This window comes from Salvelinus namaycush, chromosome 19, assembly GCF_016432855.1.
Source record: "Salvelinus namaycush isolate Seneca chromosome 19, SaNama_1.0, whole genome shotgun sequence".
NCBI classification, from domain to species: domain Eukaryota; kingdom Metazoa; phylum Chordata; class Actinopteri; order Salmoniformes; family Salmonidae; genus Salvelinus; species Salvelinus namaycush.
In genome coordinates, this window is record NC_052325.1 from 41,444,067 (window position 1) to 41,468,785 (window position 24,719).

Consider the following 24,719-nt stretch of genomic DNA (forward strand, 5'->3'; position numbering starts at 1 on the left):
AATGATATAGGCTATTCACACTATCACATGAAATCATTTCCAGTGTATTGACCATAAAGTTAATGATCAATACTTTATGGTCATAACAAACTAGGCTACAGCTAACCAGGTTTTTTGTGTTTGTAAATTTCACAGACCCTAGCCAAGATGTCTCCCAACATCGCTGAAGATAACCCTTCAAGCAGCTTCAGGAGGGAAGCGCCAAGAGTTTGTAGGAGGTTCTGGTGATGGAGTGCAGACTCAATCAAGCCTGCATGGTGGTACGTGCCAAAAGTCCCAGGCCCTTAATACTACCTCCTCTTTTCATAGGTGTCCCAGTTGCCTAAATTAGTTTCCGTCCCTCGTATCCTTTCTTTCATGTCAACTCAATATAATCCATGTTCTCCTTGAGTTTTATGGTGAAATAAGCCACCATATTCACCTATTAGTGGTCATACAGTTGGAAAGGAGACAGGAAAGGACCATCAGACATGGCATGCCAGTCACTCAGTGGCCTCTCACAAACAGCAGGACTTTGGTAAGACCACACCCCAGTGCCGTGCCCATTTCTGTGGGGGCAGAGAGACTATGACCTCACCAGCGCATTATTGTCGTTCTTGCTGCTGGTGAGTCTCTGATCCACCTCTACGCAGACGACACCATTCTGTATACTTCTGGCCCTTCTTTGGACACTGTGTTAACAACCTTCCAGGCGAGCTTCAATGCCATACAACTCTCCTTCCGTGGCCTCCATTGCTCTTAAATACAAGTAAAACTAAATGCATGCTCTTCAACCGATCGCTGCCTGCACCTGCCCGCCTGTCCAACATCACTACTCTGGACGGCTCTGACTTAGAATATGTGGACAACTACAAATACCTAGGTGTCTGGTTAGACTGTAAACTCTCCTTCCAGACTCACATCAAACATCTCCAATCCAAAGTTAAATCCAGAATTGGCTTCCTATTCCGCAACAAGCATCCTTCACTCATGCTGCCAAACATACCCTTGTAAAACTGACCATCCTACCAATCCTCGACTTCGGTGATGTCATTTACAAAATAGCCTCCAATTACCCTACTCAATAAATTGGATGCAGTCTATCACAGTGCATCCGTTTTGTCACCAAAGCCCCATATACTACCCACCACTGCGACCTATACGCTCTCGTTGGCTAGCCCTCGCTTCATACTCGTCGCCAAACCCACTGGCTCCAGGTCATCTACAAGACCCTGCTAGGTAAAGTCCCCCCTTATCTCAGCTCGCTGGTGACCATAGCAGCACCCACCTGTAGCACGCGCTCCAGCAGGTATATCTCTCTGGTCACACCCAAAACCAATTCTTCCTTTGGCCGCCTCTCCTTCCAGTTCTCTGCTGCCAATGACTGGAACGAACTACAAAATCTCTGAAACTGGAAACACTTATCTCCCTCACTAGCTTTAAGCACCAGCTGTCAGAGCAGCTCACAGATTACTGCACCTGTACATAGCCCATCTATAATTTAGCCCAAACAACTACCTCTTTCCCTACTGTATTTATTTATTTTGCTCCTTTGCACCCCATTATTTCTATCTCTACTTTGCACATTCTTCCACTGCAAATCTACCATTCCAGTGTTTTACTTGCTATATTGTATTTACTTTGCCACCATGGCCTTTTTTTTTGCCTTCACCTCCCTTATCTCACCTCATTTGCTCACATTGTATATAGACTTATTTTTCTACTGTATTATTAACTGTATGTTTGTTTTACTCCATGTGTAACTCTGTGTTGCTCTATGTGTCGAACTGCTTTGCTTTATCTTGGCCAGGTCGCAGGTGTAAATGAGAACTTGTTCTCAACTTGCCTACCTGGTTAAATAAAGGTGAAATAAAAAATGTATAACATTACTGTGTCAATGATTGTTACATGACATCTATCAACATGGATTCAAAGTATGGACATGGACTTTCTACAATGATGGTTGATAACACAGTGACTCTTTTTGGTTTGTTTCTACTAGATTTACTAAATTGATGTTTCCTAATATACAACTACATTATCTAGCTAGCTGGTCTCAAAGTTTGTAGTGCTGAATTGCAAATCGTAGGACTATGGATCAAGCAATGATCTAGGCATCAGAAATCCTCTGCAAAAGTGAACGATGAGGCATTAGGGTATGTGAATTCAAACTGATACGGCAGATTTATTAGTCAATAAATATGAAGACACTACATTTAGAAAAGGAATTGGGCTACATACCAAACCTTTCTAGTGCTGTCTATTAGGTTACTCGCAAACAGGGGGCTTGCATTTTTTATTTTATTAAATTGACTCTTCAAGCATGACTTCTCAAAAGCTGCACAAGTGTTTGTAAGACAACTCCTAGCATCAAGCTAAAAGGCTAAAGTGGGATACAAAACCAGTTATATAGTCAGTCAGACAATATGTACAGCAGGGGTCTTCAACAGGCAGTCCGGGGGCCAACTTCGGTCCACGGGTGGTTATATCTGGCCCCACAAATAAACAAAAAAAGACTAAAGTCACCAGGAAATAACCATAAAGTGATTTTAATTTAGGAAATCTGTTCCCATGCTTAAATAAAGAGATGTAATCAAGGTTCAAAATGATTAGGTTTTTGTCCATACGCTCCAGAAAAAATTGACACGTGGCTGAATTAGTTGGGGATCCCTGATGCATTATATATATTTATTTTTTTACATTTATTTAACCTTTATTTAACTGGGCAAGTCAATATCTCTGTTGTGCTGATGTACAGAATTATTGGCAAAGGGCAATATTTCTCATTACAGTTGGTGGTGCAAAGAATCAAATGTTTGTTTTGGTGAGTAGGTGGAGTAGCTGGGTAAGGAAGAGGTTCTATCCTGTTTGAAGTATCACATAACTTGGGATGGTACTGTCAGGTGGTTTTTATGGCCCTTGTTGAGTCATACTTTCCTGTTTACTAGTGCATGTCAGTCTGTCCAATACACGTCCCAATACATTCAATCAAATACACAATGCAGGAAGCCTACACTGGGAAAACACCATGTCAAAATGTACAACCTACTGTAATTTCTACCTAATTTGCATTTTAATGAAAATGGCGATTTTGCAGCACTTTAGCTGTTATATTATTTTTCCTGCAGTGTGGCTTTGATTGAATTTCTCTGTACGCAGCTCAAATCATTGGTTATATTAAATCCCATTTGCAGCACTCAAACCCTCAGCACACAGTTAAGAGCACTTACAGGCTCCCAGAGAGAAATGAGGCCAGAGAAGCTAAATGACCCGCCATGGAGTTTTGCTAAGTAAACAATGAACCAGCATAAACTCTCTCTCTGGAGAACACAGGCTCAGTAATTCTCTTGGTGTCAGAGATTTTATGGTTTAGAATTTGCCCTTCAAAACGCACCAGCCGGGTGTCATTCTTCTTAATGTCTTTTGCCCTTGTCATGTATCTGGAGTGATCACTCAGTGTTGCATTTGCCATTGTATTACTGTATGCTAAAGGCCAGTTCTCAATTCACTGTGCACCCTGGTGTACAATTCAATGACTACAATTTCCCAACTAGTAGCTTCAAACGTATGTTGTATAATAATTATGTTGATAAAGATGTGTATGAAAAAATATATATATATAATTTGATGTTTTGTTTGAAGTTGTTGACAAAAGCATAATTGCACTGTACCTGCCTATGTAACTATATATTTAACACTTAGTTGTATATTCCATTTATAAAGTGGAATGTTAAACATTGGCTTTGTGTACAAGCCTGTATTGTTCAGCTGCTAAAGCTTCTGAGTCACTATATCAAAGGTAATTTGTGTGATCCATTAATCCATTTGGCCGATTAGAAATCTCCTGGACCTGACAGTCTATCAGCTAATCTAATGATTCAGTTCATGTTACAGGGACATAACACAGGCGCAGAGGGAGCTGTTGGCCCTGGATAGGCAAGAATGGGTTGAGCACATGATCAAATCTGTTTCAACTCTAGGTAGTGGATATTCCTCAAAAAGTTCTACAGCTGCACCATCAAAAGCATTCTGACCAGTTGCATCACCGCCTGGTATGGCAACTGCTCGGCATCCGACCGTAAGGCGCTACAGAGGGTAGCGCGTATAGCCCAGTACATCACTGGGGCCAAGCTTTCTGCCATCCAGGACCTCTATACTAGGCGTGTCAGAGGAAGGCCCAAAAAATGGTCGAAGACTCCAGCCACCCAAGTAGTAGACTGTCCTCCTTGCTCCCGCATGGCAAGCGGTACCAGAGCGCCAAGGCTCCTTAACAGCTTCTACTCCCAAGCCATAAGACTGCTGAACAATTAATCAAATGGCTACCCGGACTATTTGCACTGCCACTGATGCTACTCACTGTTTATTATCTATGCATAATCACTTTACCCCTACCTACAAGTACATATTACCTCAATTACCTTGACTAAACTGTACACCTGCACATTGTCTCGGTACCGGTCTCCCCTGTACATAGCCTCGTTATTGTTATTTTATTGTAACTTTTTTTACTTTCATTTATTTAGTAAATATTCTCTTAACTCTTATTTTCTTAAAACTGCATTGTTGGTTAACTTGTAAGTAATCATTTCACGGTAAGGTCTACACAAATCAAATTAAATATTATTGGTCACATACACATGGTTAGCAGATGTTAATGCGAGTGTAGCGAAATGCTTGTACTTCTAGTTCCGACAGTGCAGTAATATCTAACAAGTAATCTAACAAATTCACAACAACTACCTTATACACACAATGTAAGGGGATGGAATAAGAATATGTACATATTATATATATATATATATACACTGCTCAAAAAAATAAAGGGAACACTTAAACAACACAATGTAACTCCAAGTCAATCACACTTCTGTGAAATCAAACTGTCCACTTAGGAAGCAACACTGATTGACAATAAATTTAACATGCTGTTGTGCAAATGGAATAGACAAAAGGTGGAAATTATAGGCAATTAGCAAGACACCCCCAATAAAGGAGTGGTTCTGCAGGTGGTGACCACAGACCACTTCTCAGTTCCTATGCTTCCTGGCTGATGTTTTGGTCACTTTTGAATGCTGGCGGTGCTTTCACTCTAGTGGTAGCATGAGACGGAGTCTACAACCCACACAAGTGGCTCAGGTAGTGCAGCTCATCCAGGATGGCACATTAATGCGAGCTATGGCAAGAAGGTTTGCTGTGTCTGTCAGCGTAGTGTTCAGAGCATGGAGGCGCTACCAGGAGACAGGCCAGTACATCAGGAGACGTGGAGGAGGCCGTAGGAGGGCAACAACCCAGCAGCAGGACCGCTACCTCCGCCTTTGTGCAAGAAGGAGCAGGAGGAGCACTGCCAGAGCCCTGCAAAATGACCTCCAGCAGGCCACAAATGTGCATGTGTCTGCTCAAACGGTCAGAAACAGACTCCATGAGGGTGGTATGAGGGCCCGACGTCCACAGGTGGGGGTTGTGCTTACAGCCCAACACCGTGCAGGACGTTTGGCATTTGCCAGAGAACACCAAGATTGGCAAATTCGCCACTGGCGCCCTGTGCTCTTCACAGATGAAAGCAGGTTCACACTGAGCACATGTGACAGACGTGACAGTCTGGAGACGCCGTGGAGAACGTTCTGCTGCCTGCATCATCCTCCAGCATGACCGGTTTGGCGGTGGGTCAGTCATGGTGTGGGGTGGCATTTCTTTGGGGGGCCGCACAGCCCTCCATGGGCTCGCCAGAGGTAGCCTGACTGCCATTAGGTACCGAGATGAGATCCTCAGACCCCTTGTGAGACCATATGCTGGTGCGGTTGGCCCTGGGTTCCTCCTAATGCAAGACAATGCTAGACCTCATGTGGCTGGAGTGTGTCAGCAGTTCCTGCAAGAGGAAGGCATTGATGCTATGGACTGGCCCGCCCGTTCCCCAGACCTGAATCCAATTGAGCACATCTGGGACATCATGTCTCGCTCCATCCACCAACGCCACGTTGCACCACAGACTGTCCAGGAGTTGGCGGATGCTTTAGTCCAGGTCTGGGAGGAGATCCTTCAGGAGACCATCCGCCACCTCATCAGGAGCATGCCCAGGCGTTGTAGGGAGGTCATACAGGCACGTGGAGGCCACACACACTACTGAGCCTCATTTTGACTTGTTTTAAGGACATTACATCAAAGTTGGATCAGCCTGTAGTGTGGTTTTCCACTTTAATTTTGTGTGACTCCAAATCCAGACCTCCATGGGTTGATAAATTTGATTTCCATTGATAATTTTTGTGTGATTTTGTTGTCAGCACATTCAACTATGTAAAGAAAAAAGTATTTAATAAGAATAGTTCATTCATTCAGATCTAGGATGTGTTATTTTAGTGTTCCCTTTATTTTTTTGAGCAGTGTATATATATATATGGATGTGCGATGGCCGTGCGGCATAGGCAAGATGGAATAGATGGTATAAAATACTGTATATACATATGAGATGAGTAATGTAAGATATGTAAACATTATTAAAGTGTCATTATTTAAAGTGACTAGTGAGACCATTATTAAATCACTTTATTAAAGTGGCCAGTGATTTGAGTCTGTATATAGGCAGCAGCCTCTCTATGTTAGTGATGGCTGTTTTAACAGTTTGATGGCCTTGATATTGAAGCTGTTTTTCAGTCTCTCGGTCCCAGCTTTGATGCACTGTACTGACATCACTTGTCACCTGTTGCGCCTTCTTCACGATGCTGTCTGTGTGGGTGGACCATTTCAGTTTGTCCGTGATGTGTATGCCGAGGAACTTAAAACTTTCCACCTTCATTACTGTCCCGTCGATGTAGATAGGGGGGTGCTCCCGCTGCTGTATCCTGAAGTACACATGTTGTATTCGGCGCATGTGACAAATATAATTTGATTTAATTCAGACGGAAGACAGCAGATCCAAAGGTTAAGGTTAGGCAATAGGGAAATTGAAATTGCTTAAGGTTAGAGTAAGGGTAGCTTTGATTCCAGACGATTTTTCTCAAGCCATTCTCAAATGAGAATACAGTGTTGAGATGTGGTACCGTGAGACTACAGTAAGGGGTAAGTAAGGGTTAGGGTCATTATCAGATGATTAACCTTTGATGATGCTCATGATCAATGGCCCCATTTATACCAGGTGCTAACGTGTCCTCTCTCCTGATCTTGCCCATATTCTGATTGTGCCCATATCTTTAAAAGTGTCGACGATTAAAATAATTGATTGCAATCAGACCTTCCCAAGTATTTCAGAAGTAGTTGGACAAATTGATTGGTTGGATTAAAGCTCATTGGTCAGAGCTTAGTAAAGGTTAGTGGGGTCTGAGGTGGATGGGGGACGTCAGACGCGGGTTGCGACCCGCAAGGTTTCCAGTTCGAACCAAAGTTTCAACTTTTTTCCCGCCAACATTACCCAACATACTTCACTAATCACATTTCTAATTTATTAACATTCTAAGTGCCTCAACAGCAGTTGACTATGCACTGAGATAGAGGGTCACAGGTCCTAATCTTGCCGATGCCCTTTCTCAAAAAAGAGATGAAGTCACTTAATCAATGGTAGAAGGCATAGATTTCAGCTTTATTGGTATTCACATTTTTTTTCAATTAGTTATTTACAGACCTGTACAGTGCTGCAGGTGAAATGAATATTACATAAATATATAGATTCAGATGATGCAAAAGAAGCATTAGGATCTCCCAACAGAAAACACATTTTGTTCATAATCAAACCAAAGGGTTGACTGAAAGACTGATGTTACAAGATGTTACTGTAACTCAAGTGAAATTTCGCCATTGTTACCGATACTGACATCATATTTCAAAGGAAAGAATCCAGGTACACCTAGTTTGTACATACGTTGGTATTCCTTGTATTTCTTTCAAGCTGGAAGCATTGTGAACTGCAACATTGACCATATCCAAGGCATTGGATTTCTGTGTTCGACGTAACTTAGAAGGCTATCGCAGTTTTATTGTTATGAAATACAGTGCACTCGGAAAGTATTCAGACCCCTTGACTTTTTCCACATTTTGTTACGTTACAGCCTTACTCTAAAATGGATAAATACATTATCTCCCCTCATCAATTTACACGCAATACCCCACAATGACAAAGCAAAAACAGGTTTATCAAATGTATAAAACAAACAAAATACTGTATTCAGACCCTTTGCTATGAGACTCAAAATTGAGCTCAGGAGCATCCTGTTTCCATTGATCATCCTTGATGTTTCTACAACTTGATTGGCGTCCACCTGTGATATATTCAATTGATTGGACATGATTTGGTAAGGCACACCCCTGTCTATATAAGGTCCCACAGTTGACAGTGCGTGTCAGAGCAAAAACCAGGCCATGATGTCGAAGGAATTGTCAGTAGAGCTCCGAGACAGGATTGTGTCAAGGGGAAGGGTACCAAAAAATGTCTGCAGCATTGAAGGTCCCCAAGAACACAGTGGCCTCCATAATTCTTAAATGGAAGAAGTTTGCAACCACCAAGAATCTTCCTAGCGCTGGCCGCCCGGCCAAAATGAGCAATCGGGGGAGAAGGGCGGTGACCAAGAACCCGATGGTCACTCTGACAGAGCTCCAGAGTTCCTCTGTGGAGATAGGAGAACCTTCCAGAAGCACAACCATCTCTGCAGCACTCCTCCAATCAGGCCTTTATGGTAGAGTGGCCAGGCAAAGCCACTCCTCAGTAAAAGGCACATGTTTGCCTAAAGGCACCTAAAGGACTCAGAAACAAGATTCTCTGGTCTGATGAAAACCAAGATTGAACTCTTTGGCCTGAATGCCAAGCATCACATCTGAAGGAAACCTGGCACTATCCATAAGGTGAAGCATGGGGGTGGCAGTATCATGCTGTGGGGATGTTTTTCAGGGGCAGGGACTGGGAGACTAGTCAGAATTGAGGGAAAGATGAATGGAGCAAAGTACAGAGAAATCCTTGATGAAAACCTGCTCCAGAGCACTCAGGACCTCAGACTGGGGAGAAGGTTCACCTTCCAACAGGACAACGCAGGAGTGGCTTCGGAACAAGTCTCTGAATGGCCTTGAGTGGCCTTGAACCAGATCGAACTCTGGAGAGAGACCTGAACATAGCTGTGCATCGACGCTCCCCATCCAACATGAGAGCTTGTGAGGATCTGCAGAGAAGAAATGGGAGAAACTCCCCACATACAAGCCTGTAGCGTCATACCCAAGAAGACTTGAGACCAAAACCCTGTTTTTGCCTTGTCATTATGGGGTATTGTGTGTAGATTGAGGGGGAAAAAACAATTGAATCCATTTTAGAATAAGGCTGTAACGTAACAAAATGTGGAAAAAGTCAAGGGGTCTGAATAGTTTCCGAATGCATTGTATACAGTATATACTGTAGTGCCAGCTGTCTTCTGCATACTAAAACATTACTTTTATCAACCAATTTATTGGAGTCAAAATCAAGCTTAATGGAAAACAACTTTTGAATGTATTGTTTTTTACAGCTTTATCTATAAGTTGTTAAAACATTTAGCTGAAGCAGTGATAACAGTGATCTGTTTCTAAACCCTCCACCTCCCAGTTCTTAGATTAAGGAATTCAGTATGGGGAAAAAATTGGGTCACCGCTAAATGGGCCCACAAACTAGGTTTGGTTTGCTACTAGCAAACTCCCTTAAAAGACCTTTGCTTGAAAAACAAGAAAGCAGCAGCAATATTATAGTTTGACCCTCTTGAGATGCCGTAGCAACAACTTAGCCAATAACACTTCCTCAAAAGAGTCAGAATTAATCGAAGATAAATCAAGAATTATTAGTAATTAATGTTGGCATTTTTGCTGAGGAGGTCTTAGTAATTTTACATCTAACTAAGATGTTTGGTGCAGTATTTCTCAAGTGAGAAAATGTGCATGAAAATTTGTCGTCTCTCATTCAAGAATCCTGTCTATAGTTCCCACTGCTACTAGGAGTAGCACCAATCACCGACAAAGGGGCATATACTTGGGCTACCGAACTTAAACTTGCCTCAAGAAAAATGTTTGTGTGCGCGAACAGACAAAAAAAAAAAAACACAAAACAAAGAATAACGTCACAAAATGTTGTTGTAATATACGCGCAAACTGTTTCGACGGAGGCATTCGACAGGCTTTTAAATTTGTTTACAGAATTTTTGGGATGGTTCAAGAGATTCATCTCTCAACCCAGATTAGTGCAAATGTCATTATAAACAGTATTTGTTGCTTTTAACTATAATGGATGTTTGGTGTCGCATTTAAAGCACACCACCACATTTTTTGCTGAGCAAACCTAATGCCCTGCCAGCTGAATTCTCACTTGAGATACACATTCCAAACTTCAGCAAAACTTGATTTTCCAGTCAAATAATGTCCACTTGTTCTTTGTGGTGTATACAATAGCACCCTAATTAACGCTCTGGAAATGTACCATGTTGCCCAGCCTAGACTAATGCACCTTTTAAAGCTTCTTGAACATCGTTTGTGGTAGGGTGGGAACTGACGTGCTATGACTAAAACTCACTAATATCGCCTTCTATCAAATAAACGTCATAAGAAAGCCCATCAAACATATTGTGCTTGTATTAGCATTCATTAAGGACTTTGGCAGTTGTGGTCCCCTATTCCAAACAACTCAACTCTCTATTGTGAGTATGTGTGTCTTTGGCCTGTTAAAATAGCATCGTACTATTAAGAAGCCATTTGCTCTTAATAAAAATAGCATGGCCTTTTAGAGTTGCATATTTGTGCTGTAAATTCTATGGGGCAGATGGCAGTAGTTCATCATTGGATAGAAGACAGTACGTAAAAACCAGGGTGCTTGGCCCTAGACATTTTGGCCAAAACAAAAGGTATTTGTGAACCCAGCACACTTTTTGTGCCCAGAAGAAAAGTCACGGTAAAAGTGTGTGAATCCGTCCTGATTTACTCATGGCATGCGGACCTAGCCAGCCCTCAGGAATGTCCTATTGTCATTGGCATTCAAATTCACAAAATGGGAGGACGCTGAACCTCTGTAAAACATTCCTCGAGCATCATTTTGTCAAAGTGACCGTAGTCAGGTCCTAGGATGCTGCAGCTCGTGGGCAGACCTGCTTAATGGTAGGGCCAGGACGATACCAGTATCGCGATATTCTTTCCATGGCAAAAATGAAAACACGAAGCTCTTTGGTCCTTTAAAAACCTGCTGTATGTAAAATATTGTGTGCTATAGCTTGGAAAATAAATGAACGGGACTCTGGATAACAACATAATGATTTTTGTTTCCAACATCAGGGCTGAAGTTAAATTCGCTTCATGTTTTGTTTCCTTGCCACGATACTAACGAATATCGCGATACTGGTATCGTCCCGGACCTACTTCATGGGTAGTTTGAAGAATGAGTTTCCTTTGTTGGTGGATGTGGACCACAGGCCCCCTGGGACACCATTATCCAATATCCCTAACCTGGGAGCTTCTGCCTGAGAAGACAGATAGAGAGGGAGGTGTGTACCTGCTGACCCCAGCAAACATTTCAAGTGAAAAACACTTGAGGGGCCAATTAATAATTTCCTACATAGGACCTGAAATTTGGCCCCATGATGTGGCACGCGTCAAGCAAAAAAAAAAAAACGGTATACTTTTACTGAAAGGCAGAACCGGTAATTTTCAAAGCAGGATTCAATGATACTCTCCTGCTTTATTGGCTCCCAAGCCGGTTTAACCAAACACACCCCAACTCTCATCCTCTAGCTAACGATAGAGGGAAGCACATGGTCTAGATTGAATATGAGAGGAGTAGCCAAGGTCTTTGTCTGTTAGTCAAGGTCAAAATGTCACCAGATGAGTTACAACATCCAAGTATGTATTAATTAAACAGAAAAATGGCTTTGGACCATAGATTGGGATCAACATCTTGTCATCTCCAGCTGGTACATGTTCGTAGTGTTTTGTTTCACCCTGAATCTGAGTGCTGTCCGGTCTCCTGTCTTCTGGGCATCCATTTGTCCTCCTCTCCCCAAAGGGTCAAGGTGAATCCCAGAACAGAAATGCCTCTTGCACTGCCTCTGCCCCCCCCTCATGGCACGTCACACTCAATGTAGGGGATGTCACTGTAGCGGCTGTCCACCTCCAGCCACTGCTGCACTGCCCGGGCCACAATCTCCTCCGACAGCCGCTGGGCATACTCCAGCAGGATGGGGTCCACCCGGGCAGAGTCTTTCCCTGACCCCGTCTCCGAGTGGACCAGCAGCGCATTCTCGCCCCATCGCTTCCCAAGCTTGCCGTCCACCTTCTCCACAGAGTTGGCGTACTGGGTCGGATCGCTCTTCTTGGATTTGACGCATCCCATGATATAAATAGTGTAGCATTGATTTCAGGGAGCTGGTGAAGCAGGAGTGTGTCTGAGAGGGGCTTAGGCTTTGGTCGAGAAGTGATGGCTAGGAAGCCGATTCTTGTCTGGACCGAGCTTCGCTGAAATAGTCCAGACGGTCAGCCATGCTCCTGTACTCCCCTACACAGATCTTTTCCATGTGCTGTAGGGAGAGAAAATAGGGAGAGGATTTCAGTGTTTTATTTTCCATCAGAGGCAGCCTAAAAATACCAGATGGCAAAGGAAAGAACTGAGAGGCCTACTATTTTCACAGTGACTTAGCATTTTTCCCTCTGTTACCACCTATGCAGCAGTAGCTACACACTGGACACACCAGGTGATTTCAACATGGACCTTTGGGTCATATTTGGTTGAGACGTTGATCAATGAGATTTCAACCTTTTATTCACCCATTCAAAAAGGACAGCCAGAAGTTTGTTGAATTCCCAATGTGTTATCACTACGCTTTCAAACATCTAAAGCACAACCAAATTCCAATGGAAAAACAATGTCTGATTTTTGGTTAAGTTAAGTCATCTGAATGTGTTATCACTGCGCTTTCAACCATTAATCTAATAGCACAACCAAATGACCTGGATTGCAGTTGAGATTAGACTGCATTAAAAGTACATAGTGCAAGTGATCAATGCTGTTCAAGATTCTGCACAGATTATTACAGCAATTGTGAAGATTTCCACAGACGTGCGACCTTTACATGCTATGTTGAACATGCACGCTTTCTATGATTACAAAAAAATACATTTATGGTTAGAAAACCTCAATGTGGCCATGGATGTGTTACTCATTTTAAGGTTGAATAGATACTGTTACATTAGTTTCTAAGATTGCCTTAACTTTTGGCTATTTACTGTATTACATTACAAAAGTCATATTGAATTGTGTTTGGTTGATAATGCAACCAAGTATCAACATTTAAAAGAGGTTAATCCTAATCTTTAACTTTTATTTTTGGTTTACTTGGAGACGTGAATCGAATATCTAATTTGTTGACTTGTCAAATTTATAAGGCTATTTAATGTATTGCAAAAGTAATATTGAATTGTGTATGGAAGCAAATATCAACATTTGAAGGAAATACATATCTTTGTTCAGTATAGTTGTAGAGAAACTGGAATTAAAGCCAGATGAAGTTAATGGCACAAAAGATACAAACGCAAGATGTAAAGTGTTCGTCTCATGCTTCATGAGCTGAAATAAAAGCATGCTGACTGCAGGAATGTCCACCAGGGCTGTTGCCAGAGAATGTTCATTTCTCTACCATAAGCCATTCTTTTAGAGAATTTGGCAGTACGTCCAACCGGCCTCACAACCGCAGACCACGTGTAACCATGCCAGCCCAGGACCTCCATATCCACCACTGGCACACTGGAGAAGTGTGTTCTTCACAGATGAATCCTGGTTTCAAATGTACTGGGCAGATGGCAGACAGCATAGTGTGTATGGCGTTGTGTGAGCTAGCGGTTTGTTGATGTCAACGTTGTGAACAGAGTGCCCCATGGTGGGGTTATGGTATGGGCAGGCATAAGCTACAGACAACGAACACAATTGCATTTTATCGATGACAATTTGAATGCACAGAGATACCGTGACGAGATCCTGAGGCCCATTGTCGTGCAATTCATCCGGCGCCATCACCTCATGCACGGCCCCAAGTCGCAAGGATCTGTACACAATTCATGGAAGCTGAAAATGTACCGTTCTTCCATGGCCTGCGTATTCACCAGACACGTCACCCATTGAGCACGCTTGGGATGCTCTAGATCGACGAGTACAACCGAGTGTTCCAGTTCCCGCCAATATCCAGCAACTTCGCACAGCCATTGAAGAGGAGTGGGACAACATTCTGCAAACCACAAGCAATAGCCTGAATAACTATGCAAAGGAGATGTGTTGCGCTGCATGAGGCAAACGGTGGTCACACTAGATAGTGACTGGTTTTCTGATCCACGACACCTACCTTTTTTTTAAGGTATCTGTGACAAACAGATGCATATCTGTATTACCAGTCATGTGAAATCCATAGATTAGGGCCTAATGAATTTATTTAAATTGACTAATTTATTTATATGAACTAACTCAGTAAAATCTTTGAAATTGTTGTATGTTGCATTTATATTTTTGTTCTGTGTAGATATAAGTAATTTGGAAAATGCTCTATAATTTTTTTCACTTTGAAAATGTGGAGTAGGTTTTTGTTTAATTATAAGGTAGCAAAATGTGAAGACTGCAAGGGGTGTGTAGACTTTGACTAGGCATTGTATAAATAGACTATGTGGCTCTAGGTTGAATGCACAAAGGACTGATGTTATTTGCTGTAGTCCACATCTCCATCTGTCCTGTGCGTGTGTGTGCTACCTCAGTCCTGCCTGATCCAGATTCAAGGTGGCATGTGATTATTTCTCTGATAGAGCAGCACACTATTATATCATCCTGTTCATCTCTCACATACAATTTGCTTTATACAGATGCTGCAAAATGCTAGCATTGTAGCTTATGCTTTTTGACAGTGGCTTCCGCTTATATAAGTACAGTGCTGATTCCTAAAACTTCAATCAGATCTTTATGACACATCTTTTCATATTTTAAGACAAAGTGGGGAAAGGTGATGCCTGTTACCTTATGTCAAGCATGTCGCTCTAGCCCAGGTAGCCTATAAGGAACGTGGCAATGTAGCATTTAGCTCAAGCATGGAACGTGGCAAGCATGTCGCTCTAGCCCAGGTATCATGGGACTCGACCCTGTAAACCCTACCTTCCTCCCCAGCGGGGTTAGAAGGGAGGGGGGAGGGGGGGGGAACCAACACACACAACAATTCTACTTTACATTTTGTTGTTATATTTTACATTTGGAAATAACCTGATTATGTGTAATATAGTCGTATAGGTTATTATTTGACAAAAAGTTATTCTAAATAAAAAATGTGTCCATTTAATTTCCGTCCTTGGGAATGTGAGGGTGAAGTTGGCCATATCAGGGAAGTTTATCCCCCATTCTACTATAACCCACCTTTCTTGAATTAGTAAGGGCATATATGAAATAATCTCACTATTGAAATGTGAACATAAAAGGTCAAGGAGAAATGCTAACCGGGATGGGGAAATAGAGGGCGAAATAGTTGTCACCCTTGGAAATAGGATTCTGAAAATTCCCTACTCATGAGCGCATTTCTGCTTAATACACCATTATTTAGACGTAGCCTGCGCCTATAGTCCAATTCCCACACAATTCCCTGAAAAATACATATCATAAAATATTGTTGATGCGTGGGATACATACCTTCAAGAGGGCTCTTGGAAAAGTAGGACTGGGTGAGTTTACCCCCATGAATATCAAATTCACCCAGTGGGAAATCACATCCTCGTTTTCTCTTTAACGACACATTCCCCTACCGTCGATTTCAATAAAGAAGTGTCATACATCCACACGGATTGTGAACCGAAATTACTATATGTGCCGCCTCTCCTTTCTATTCAATCTCCTTATCGGCTTCAAACCGCTGCATATGCGTCCAATGATTTGAACTTGAAGCTTGGAAGGCAGCGACATTATTGGTCAGTTTCTCTCTCTGCACGAAATGTGCACTACGTTACCAAACTGGGCATCCAATGTTGCACCATACCACATTGTGCAGTAATTTAACTAAATGCTAAATCGGTTTAAGGTCTCAAACCCATGAATAGTCCTGGACCTGGATGACGACAACTTCTTGCCATCATTCTACTCGAGATTACCCATAGGTCATCGTTGAAATTGTTGCCTGTTTGACTTCACTTTCTAATGGCGGCTGTAGCTTGTAGGACGTAATTATATTTTGAATACACACTCAACAGCAATTAGTAGCTGTGTCGACTAGGTTGTGGAGGTAAATTGGGCGCACACAATCAGGCTACTGATACTTGTACAATATCACCCTCTTGTGGCATGCTTGACTTCTCAGTGATTTATTACAATGTTTAAAGTAAGGAATATATTCAGTTGTTGCTATAAACTAATGCCATAGATTATAATCCTGTCTCCCAGGCCTTTGCTGGAAGTGTACCCCCGTGCAGCTTCCCTGTATCTAGGTTTTAGGCTACTACTGAGTCTGCCAAGAGGTCTGGACCATTATGGCACAGGAGGTACCGTAGTGCGCTTTCGCTTAAGCCACAGGGGAACTGTGTAAGGTTTTATGAGTATTGATAGCAAGCTATATGTGCTCATATATATTTAAAACCAATTGTTGTCATTTAAAAAATATATATATATGACGAATTCGTTCTTGACGAATGCGTAAATCTGTAAAACTCATTGGAGGAGTGTGCGTAAAACTGTATAGTCCATAAGTGTACATTAGTTAAAGTCGTTCAGTATGTTTTCTTTCACATAAGGGATATAGTCTCAAATTCCATAATGATAATAGGCTATAAACCATTGACATGACTCGTGACCAAGTCATTGTGTCATGCCATCCATATTGCTGCGTAAAATTTACATAATTTTGACGATTTGATTGACTTTCATTAGAACCTATATGTTACTTTTCATCTGTAAATGAAAATAATATTTCATAACCTGTGCGTAATGTTGCAACTGTAGTTGTCGATAAGCCGCACGATGGCACTAAACGTCTTAACGAAAAAGCTTTCGTAAATCAGACACCCCAAGGCAACAATACCCAGTAGCCTATAGTTTAGTACAGTATAGTAGGCCTACAGTACAGCCCATTTCGCCATATATTTTCTATGCAATGGTATCTATCCTATAGCCTATTGATTAATACATTTTGCCTTTGGAAAGTAGGTTTGGAGACAAGTAGGTCTACTCCTTGTAGCCTATAGGTCTACATAGACTAAATATTGGTTCCTGTCATATTTGTAAATAATTTACCTTACATTTTCAAGAGAGATTCAGAAAGATAGGTAAAATGATCATATAACTAACGTAAAGAAGTGAAGTCATAACTCCGATTAATTTGATCCCTGTAGCTTTGATGGGATGCAGGGGCGGACTGACTATCTGGCATTTCTGGCAAATGTCAGAAGGGCTGGTAAATGTTTTGCCTAGAGGGCCTGTCTAACTTCTTTTTTTTTGCCCAAAATGATAATTATCTGGCTAATAATGGTGGCCTCAATGAATAAAATGGGCTGCTGTAGAGGCCTTGAGGAAACATTTTTAGTTGTGGGGGCCTCAAGGGGAAAAATGGGCCATTGTGTTATAAATCTCAGAACCGATTTCTGGTTCCAGTCTACCGCTGGTGTGATGGGACAGGCTAAATAAAACAGGTTTCTCAGTGGCATTCAGATGTTGACAGGCTGTGGCTGACTTAAGTTTATGCAATAAATCAAGAACTATATCCGAAATGTTTATTTGACCATTTGCAGTACTGTCTTGTCTGATTGATAGTGTAGTTGTCTCAAAACTATTCCAAACCTTGCCATTGCGTACCTCTTTAAGGTTTGACAGAAAAATACAGTTAATGTCTGTCTGTTAAATTCATTGTTGCCAGCCCAACCAATCATAGATTTTGACGACACAAAAGAGAGGCCAAAGTTGCAATATAAAAAGGGCTGCCGAATTAAAGTATGACACCTATCAGTGTAGAGCCTGATTTCAAACACAGGCAACTCTGTAGTCCGTCTTCACGCCAATACATATTACATTTGGGATTCCAATTTTATAGCTAACTCCGCACCTTAGATAATGCATCTGACGCAGGTTCTGATTTATCTCAGTTTCATGGTTGCTTTCGGTCCAGTGGGTCTTGGTGATCAAACCGCGCACCACCAGCCCCCTGCCACGGATGACGGCGAGCAGTGCTCAACATGCGAGGTCCGACAGCAGATCAAAAACATGAGATTACACGCCATCAAGTCCCAAATTCTTAGCAAACTACGACTCAAGCAAGCTCCCAATATCAGCCGAGATGTTGTCAAGCAGCTCCTGCCTAAGGCACCACCTTTGCAGCAACTTCTTGACCAGTACGATGTTCTTGGAGATGACAATAAGGATGAAGTTATGGAAGAAGATGATGAACATGCCACCACAGAAACAATCATGACAATGGCCACTGAACGTAAGTTTGACAGACTATTATTCAATGCAACTATACACTGAGTGTACAAAACATTAGGACAACCTGCTATTTCCATGAAATAGACTGACCAGGTGAATCCAGGCGAAAGCTATGATCCCTTATTGATGTCACTTGTTGAATCAACTTCAACCCGTGTAGATGAAGGGGAGGAGACAGGTTAAATAATGATTTTTAAGCCTTGAGACAATTGAGACATGGGTTGCGTATGTGTGCCTTTCAGAGGGTGAATGGGAAAGACAAAATACGTAAGTGCCTTTGAACGTGGTATGGTAGTAGGTGCCAGGCGCACCGGTTTGAGTGTACGCTGCTGGGTTTTCACGGTCAACAGTTTCCAATGTGTACAAGAATGGTCGATCACCCAAAGGACATCCAGCCAACTTGACACAACTGTGGGAAGCATTGGAGTCAACATGGGCCAGTATCACTTTGGGACGCTTTCGACACCTTGTAGAGTCCATGCCCCGACAAATTGAGGCTGTTCTCAATATTAGGAAGTTTGTTCCTAAAGTTCTGTACACTCAGTGTTTAATAACGTTAAAAAGGCACCAGACCGCAGCTGTTTTTACGCATTGGGCACAGAGCGCACTTGCATATCTGATCCCGTATTACTTGCACCACTATGTTGAGAATAGGTTGGAATTTCATACGAATAATGAATTCGTTTTGATCTGTAATGTCATGTTAAATTGAAACCACTATAGAATTTTACGCAGTAAATTTACGAACAATACGTACGAGCCAAGTTCCATCTTATAATGTGCCAGTGTCACTCTCTGGTGTTGAGTGTGGAGGTTCTAAAACTAGATAGGCTAGGCTATATTGGAGGATACCCTGGAGAAGACACATTGTTGTGTTTTATAGTTTATCAATACTTGTCATGACATTGTAACTTTAAATATATATTTTGAAATTGGTTTACCAAGGGGGTTCTGTAACGAAAACACAATTGTGTTTTGTGTTAAATACAACTGCAAACGTTTTTTGCAGTCATTTAATTTAGTTTATAAATCAAATTGTATTGTGGAAATAGAGATGACATTTCCATATTGTAATTAATGTTATAATTTCTCTCCTCCAGCCCAATCCATCGTCCAAGTCGATCGGAAACCCAAGTGTTGCTTATTCTCCTTTAGTTCGAAGATCCAGGTGAACCGCATAGTTCATGCGCAGTTATGGGTGCACCTTTTGCCAGCTGACGAAGTCACCACCGTGTTCCTGCAAATCTCCCGCCTGATGCCTGTCACGGACGGGGGCAGGCACATAGGTATCCGGTCTCTAAAGATCGACGTGAATGCAGGAGTCAGCTCTTGGCAAAGTATCGACGTGAAACAAGTGCTGTCCGTGTGGCTGCGGCAGCCGGAGACGAATTGGGGAATCGAGATTAATGCGTTCGACTCGAAGGGAAATGATCTGGCCGTTACCTCAGCAGAAGCGGGAGAAGGACTGGTGAGTTTAGATTGATCTCCCATCGAAGCAATTTACAAATAGTTTTGTAATTTATTTATCCCCGTGGGATCTATGTGAAATAATCCATAACCCATGTATTAATGCGTAATGATGCAATATCAACACGTACCACCCTTGTCAAGAGTGCAAATACATTTGTTTGTGGCAAATTGTGTGGCAAGACTCATTTGGCTTCAAATACCAGTTGTTGATCAGAGGGGTCTTGGCATCCTAAGATTTGCTCTCATGTGCTTTTATGTTTAGCTAACAATCACATTTTCAAAGTACTTTAGAATCTTTAGTATAAACACACATACCTCATTAAAGGAGTATATGTATGACAGAATAGTTGCCCTGGCTACCAATAATATCATGTCCTATCACCTGATTACATAAAAGTTCACATTATTTACATGGCCAGAAATTCCTGAAGTCCTCTGTGTGACTGTGCTAATCAGAGTAATTGCCTACAGCCTCACACACACACACACACACACACACACACACACACACACACACACACACACACACACACACACACACACACACACACACACACACACACACACACACACACACACACACATTTTGTTCTTCTATCCTCATGGGGACGTAAAAATGTTTTCCATTCAAAATCCCATTTTCTCTAACCTTAACCCTTAACCCCAAATCTAACTCCTAACCCTAAATCCTTACCCTAATTGTCACTCTAACCCCTAAACCTAACCCCTAAGCTTAAATAGCCTATGTCCTCATGACGAGGGAGAACTTTCCTTGTTTTACTATCCTTGTGGGGACTTTTGGGGATTTTAGGTCCCCACAAGGATATAAGTACCCACCCACACACCAACACACACACACACACACACACACATTTTCAGTGGCTCAAAGTATCACAACACCAGGTTTGAAACCTTGATCAGCAATGTTTTATTGGAAAAGCAAAATCAAATATGTTTCCCAATGTATCAAGCAATGCCTGTTTCATGTTTTCAACCATTCCGTATTGTGCCTTTACAGCAACCCTTCATGGAGGTGACGATTTCAGAGGGCCCGAAGCGCTCCAGGAGAGACTCGGGCCTGGACTGTGACGAGAACTCCCCTGAGTCCCGCTGTTGCCGCTACCCCCTCACGGTAGACTTTGAAGACTTTGGCTGGGACTGGATTATTGCCCCCAAGCGCTACAAGGCCAACTACTGCTCTGGTGAGTGCGAGTACATGCACCTGCAGAAGTACCCCCACACCCACCTGGTGAACAAGGCTAACCCTCGCGGCACCGCCGGGCCCTGCTGCACCCCCACCAAGATGTCCCCCATCAACATGCTCTACTTCAACCGCAAAGAGCAGATCATCTACGGCAAGATCCCCTCCATGGTGGTGGACCGCTGCGGCTGCTCGTGAGCGAGAGCTCTGCCGGTGAGGGGGAGGGGCTCAGCCAGGGTCTCCACCCTGGACTTTGGGACAGATCCATCCACCACTACCAGTGCTTTCTGCAGAACACGGTGCAATAGAGCCAGAATAGCGGCTAAAGAAATGCCCGTCCATTCGCTGAGCAGCGCTTCCACCACGGACATGTCTCGTTCAGTTTTTTTTTTTTTTCCCTCCTCCAATCACATGTTCGCAGCCACAATGGCCTAAAATCACATGGATGTAGGAACACGACGCCTGTTGGACTTGGGAGTGGACGTAGTAGCCCAAAGTACGCCACATTTTCCCACAAAACGTTTAAATGTGACACGCTCCGTCCAGTTATTCAAACATACAGACATGGATGGACACACATACACCAGACCTGGGTTCAAATAGTATTTGTTTTCTTTCAAATACTTTGACTGTTTGATGGAGACAGGTGGGGTTTGCACTTTGGGGAATAATCCATTGGTTCCATTGCACCAGGCAAGCACAGCTTAAGTACTGGAAAGACAACAAATCATATTTCAACCCAGGTCAGAAACATAGGTGCACACACACACAGACTAATTTCCCCCCAAGATTTTACAGCTACGCTTACCTATCAGTGTGATAATCATATAAGCAATGTTTGAGAGTGAAACCGGGAATCCTCAACGACTTTTGAAAGGGCTTGGAAAACTATAGCTGAGGTCTCAGTCTGAACTGGCCTTTATGCATAATGCCATACACGCCATGCACACACACAGCAACAGTGCATTCTTATTCAACTTTTAATCATAGCTTTTCCACCATTCAACTGCCTGTACGGCCCTACTCACTTGAATTATTCTTATTGTAAATCAACATTACTGGACAGGAGGACTTGAACCGGAGGCACAATGAATGCAGTCTACACATTGAGATGTGTTTAAGACAGATAAATATATTTTGAAAAGTATGAATGTTAAAACCACGTTTAAACTCTGTCTTACAAATAACACAGTTTGCACTATGGCAAACCAATAGAAAGAATTGGTTGCTACAAAAGTTGTAAAAACTGATTTTGATATGTTTGCTAATTTGTATTGTATACATATGCCATTGTTTCCATTAGCAGTTGCCTTTCTAAACCACTGTTAGTAAATGTATAAGACCACAAACTAGCAAGAAAACAGTACAAATGCGACTATATACCTGTTAATCAAATAAAGGTGCTTGCTTATATGTTAAGTTCAGTTATTTCATCCAATAGCTTAGTAATGGTATTTTACTGCCCTAGGAATACTAGAGCTGTGCATGTATTCTAAACAAGGGACGGTGTGCTCATTCAGCAATGAGTTCTGAATGACACAAGTGCCATGTGGAATCATCTAAAGGTCATTTCTAACATTCCTGTTCATGTGCATTTGGTCACAAGCCTCAGTCATGTAAACGGAATCAGAAGAGGAAGGTTCTTGTGATAAACACATGGAGACGAATGCGTCCCTACGGTTCCAATTCACATAAAATGACATGTGAATTATAGACCGCAATATAGTTCATTCTGTTCCCCTGAACAGGGCTCAAACTCAAAATACTTTGCACAACACCACTTATAGCCAACAGAGCAAGAGACATGTCTGTCATTCCATGAGCGACAATTGGCCTCAGATCTCAAGGAAGGTGACGTCAGCGATATAATCAAGCCAACATGCGACCTGAATTTCTCATCCACTACACAGGCAATTCAGCCAAATAGCGCAAGACCCAAAACCCTCCTGTCCATGGTCACAGAAAGTGTGCCCAGGCTAAGGAACAGCATGGATCCTACCATACCCCATTAAAACGATTGGACCAGCTGACCAATCACACGGACCCAGCCAGCCGTGGTGTTACCATTTCGTTTCATCACCAAAACAACATACAGTGATCAGAGTAGTCTGGACAACATGTCTCATTCACTTGAGTTTATCCACCCTTATTCTTTCAACATATGTCGTCTACTGATGGATAAGCAACAGGAGGTGTGTGAGTTTGTGCATGCTTGTGTTTGTGTATGCACCCATGCATGGATGTACAGAAAAGTAATAAGATCAACATTCACTGATAACATTATATCATACCTATTGTGGACATCATTCATGCCAACTGTCTTTCAATCTGCTTTTCCAGCTAGGGGTCTAGCAGTCAGTCAGGGCTGTAGGCATTGCAGTCTAATGAGAGAGGAAGTGAACTCTGTTGCGTTCTGACAGCATGACTTATTGAACTGATGGCTTCATGAGGCTTCACTTCCGCCCGGTAGAGGGCGAACTGAGCATTGGCCCAGAGTGACATCCTTTCTTGCTGTGAGCTGGAGGCCTGCCATGACAGTCGGGTGGGGCTCTAGCACAGGGTTTCCCAAACTCGGTCCTGGGGCCCCACCGAGTGCATGTTTTGTTTTTTCTCCCCCTAGCACTACACAGCTGATTAAATAATTAAAGCTTGATGATGAGTTGGTTATTTGAATCAGCTGTGTAGGGCAAAAAAACACAACAAAATGGGCACCTAGGGGGTCCCATGACAGTTTGGGAAACCCTGAAGCCTAGCAGACAGGTGCAGTAGATTCACAGAACAGCTTTCCTTGAGAGTATTCTTTTCCCCCAAAGTTATTCCTTGCCCACTGCCATCCCTACTAATGCATACGGACACGTAACAGGTGCATTTTCAGGAAGTAAAGCACTATGGGTGCGAGCTTTACACATTACGTGGTCCCTACACATATCATGCCTTTAAGCTACATAGCAATGGCAGGAAGTTCTAGAAAAGCCCAACGAATAGTAGTAGGTAGAATAAAAAATAAAAAAACAAGTTACTTCCAAATCATTCTCAGAGGTAGAAGCGATCAATTCAATTAAACCATGTAATCAATGACATATACACAAATTACACTACATTGAAACTTATAAACATGATGACAACATTACATGACAATTTTCCACAATGTTTATGATTGTTGAAAAATTACACATCTAGTTCAGTTGATAAAATACCCAATGTAACACTTTACAATTTAGACTTAATAAGAGATTAATTAACGTTAGTTAATGCAGCAGTTAGCGCAAATAAATGATTAAGTAATAGTGCTACAAATCATTAAGTATTCTTTATGCCCACATCACATATTTTCCATTATGTTTACAATGAATATTTGTTGAATCTAGTTCAATGTAGATCTAATACCTAATCGGCAGTACTTTAGAATACAGCTTCATTACTCATGTTGATTATTTAGTTAATGAGTTCATGCAGTAATTAACATGAATACATCATTAAGCTAATGAAGGTAATACCGGGAGGGTGTGTTCATAGGGTGGAAGGGAAGGGACTTGTAACATAACTGTAATCGTATATTGTCTGCCATTTGTGTGTGTGAAAAAATATAGACTTTTAATAAATGAGTAAAGAGGTGAAAATGGCAATAAATGGCATGTACATAAGTATTAGTAAGTAAATGGT

At 42.1% G+C, this 24,719-nt stretch overlaps 2 protein-coding genes across 3 annotated transcripts; one reads left to right on the forward strand and one right to left on the reverse strand.

The window, feature by feature from the left end:
* Nucleotides 1-9,256: 9,256 nt before the first annotated feature.
* Nucleotides 9,257-16,120, reverse strand: LOC120064438 (small membrane A-kinase anchor protein-like). 2 transcript variants are annotated; one of them, XR_005478596.1, is made up of 3 exons: nt 15,611-16,120; nt 14,951-15,085; nt 9,257-12,476 (listed from the first exon to the last, which is right to left on the reverse strand). XR_005478596.1 is itself a non-coding variant. In XM_039015018.1 (2 exons), the coding sequence occupies exon 2, from the start codon at nt 12,290-12,292 to the stop codon at nt 12,020-12,022; it is 273 nt and encodes a 90-aa protein (XP_038870946.1). In that variant the 5' UTR covers nt 12,293-12,476; nt 15,611-16,110; the 3' UTR covers nt 9,257-12,019. The 2 variants fall into 2 exon arrangements, 1 of the variants encoding a protein (XP_038870946.1); XM_039015018.1 differs by lacking the exon at nt 14,951-15,085 and having other exon boundaries at nt 15,611-16,110.
* Nucleotides 16,121-17,916: 1,796 nt separating this feature from the next.
* On the forward strand, nt 17,917-22,469 carry LOC120064439 (growth/differentiation factor 8). Its single transcript, XM_039015019.1, has 3 exons — nt 17,917-18,386; nt 19,486-19,853; nt 20,874-22,469. The coding sequence occupies exons 1-3, from the start codon at nt 18,014-18,016 to the stop codon at nt 21,252-21,254; spliced, it is 1,122 nt and encodes a 373-aa protein (XP_038870947.1). The 5' UTR covers nt 17,917-18,013; the 3' UTR covers nt 21,255-22,469.
* Nucleotides 22,470-24,719: the final 2,250 nt, after the last annotated feature.

Bases quoted from the DNA above. Each gene is read 5' to 3' on its own strand.
- LOC120064438 (XM_039015018.1), bottom strand. From the start codon at position 12,292: ATGGGATGCGTCAAATCCAAGAAGAGCGATCCGACCCAGTACGCCAAC.
- LOC120064439 (XM_039015019.1), top strand. From the start codon at position 18,014: ATGCATCTGACGCAGGTTCTGATTTATCTCAGTTTCATGGTTGCTTTC. The intron at 18,387-19,485 runs GTAAGTTTGACA...TCTCTCCTCCAG, and splicing joins CATGACAATGGCCACTGAAC to CCCAATCCATCGTCCAAGTC. The intron at 19,854-20,873 runs GTGAGTTTAGAT...GTGCCTTTACAG, and splicing joins CAGAAGCGGGAGAAGGACTG to CAACCCTTCATGGAGGTGAC.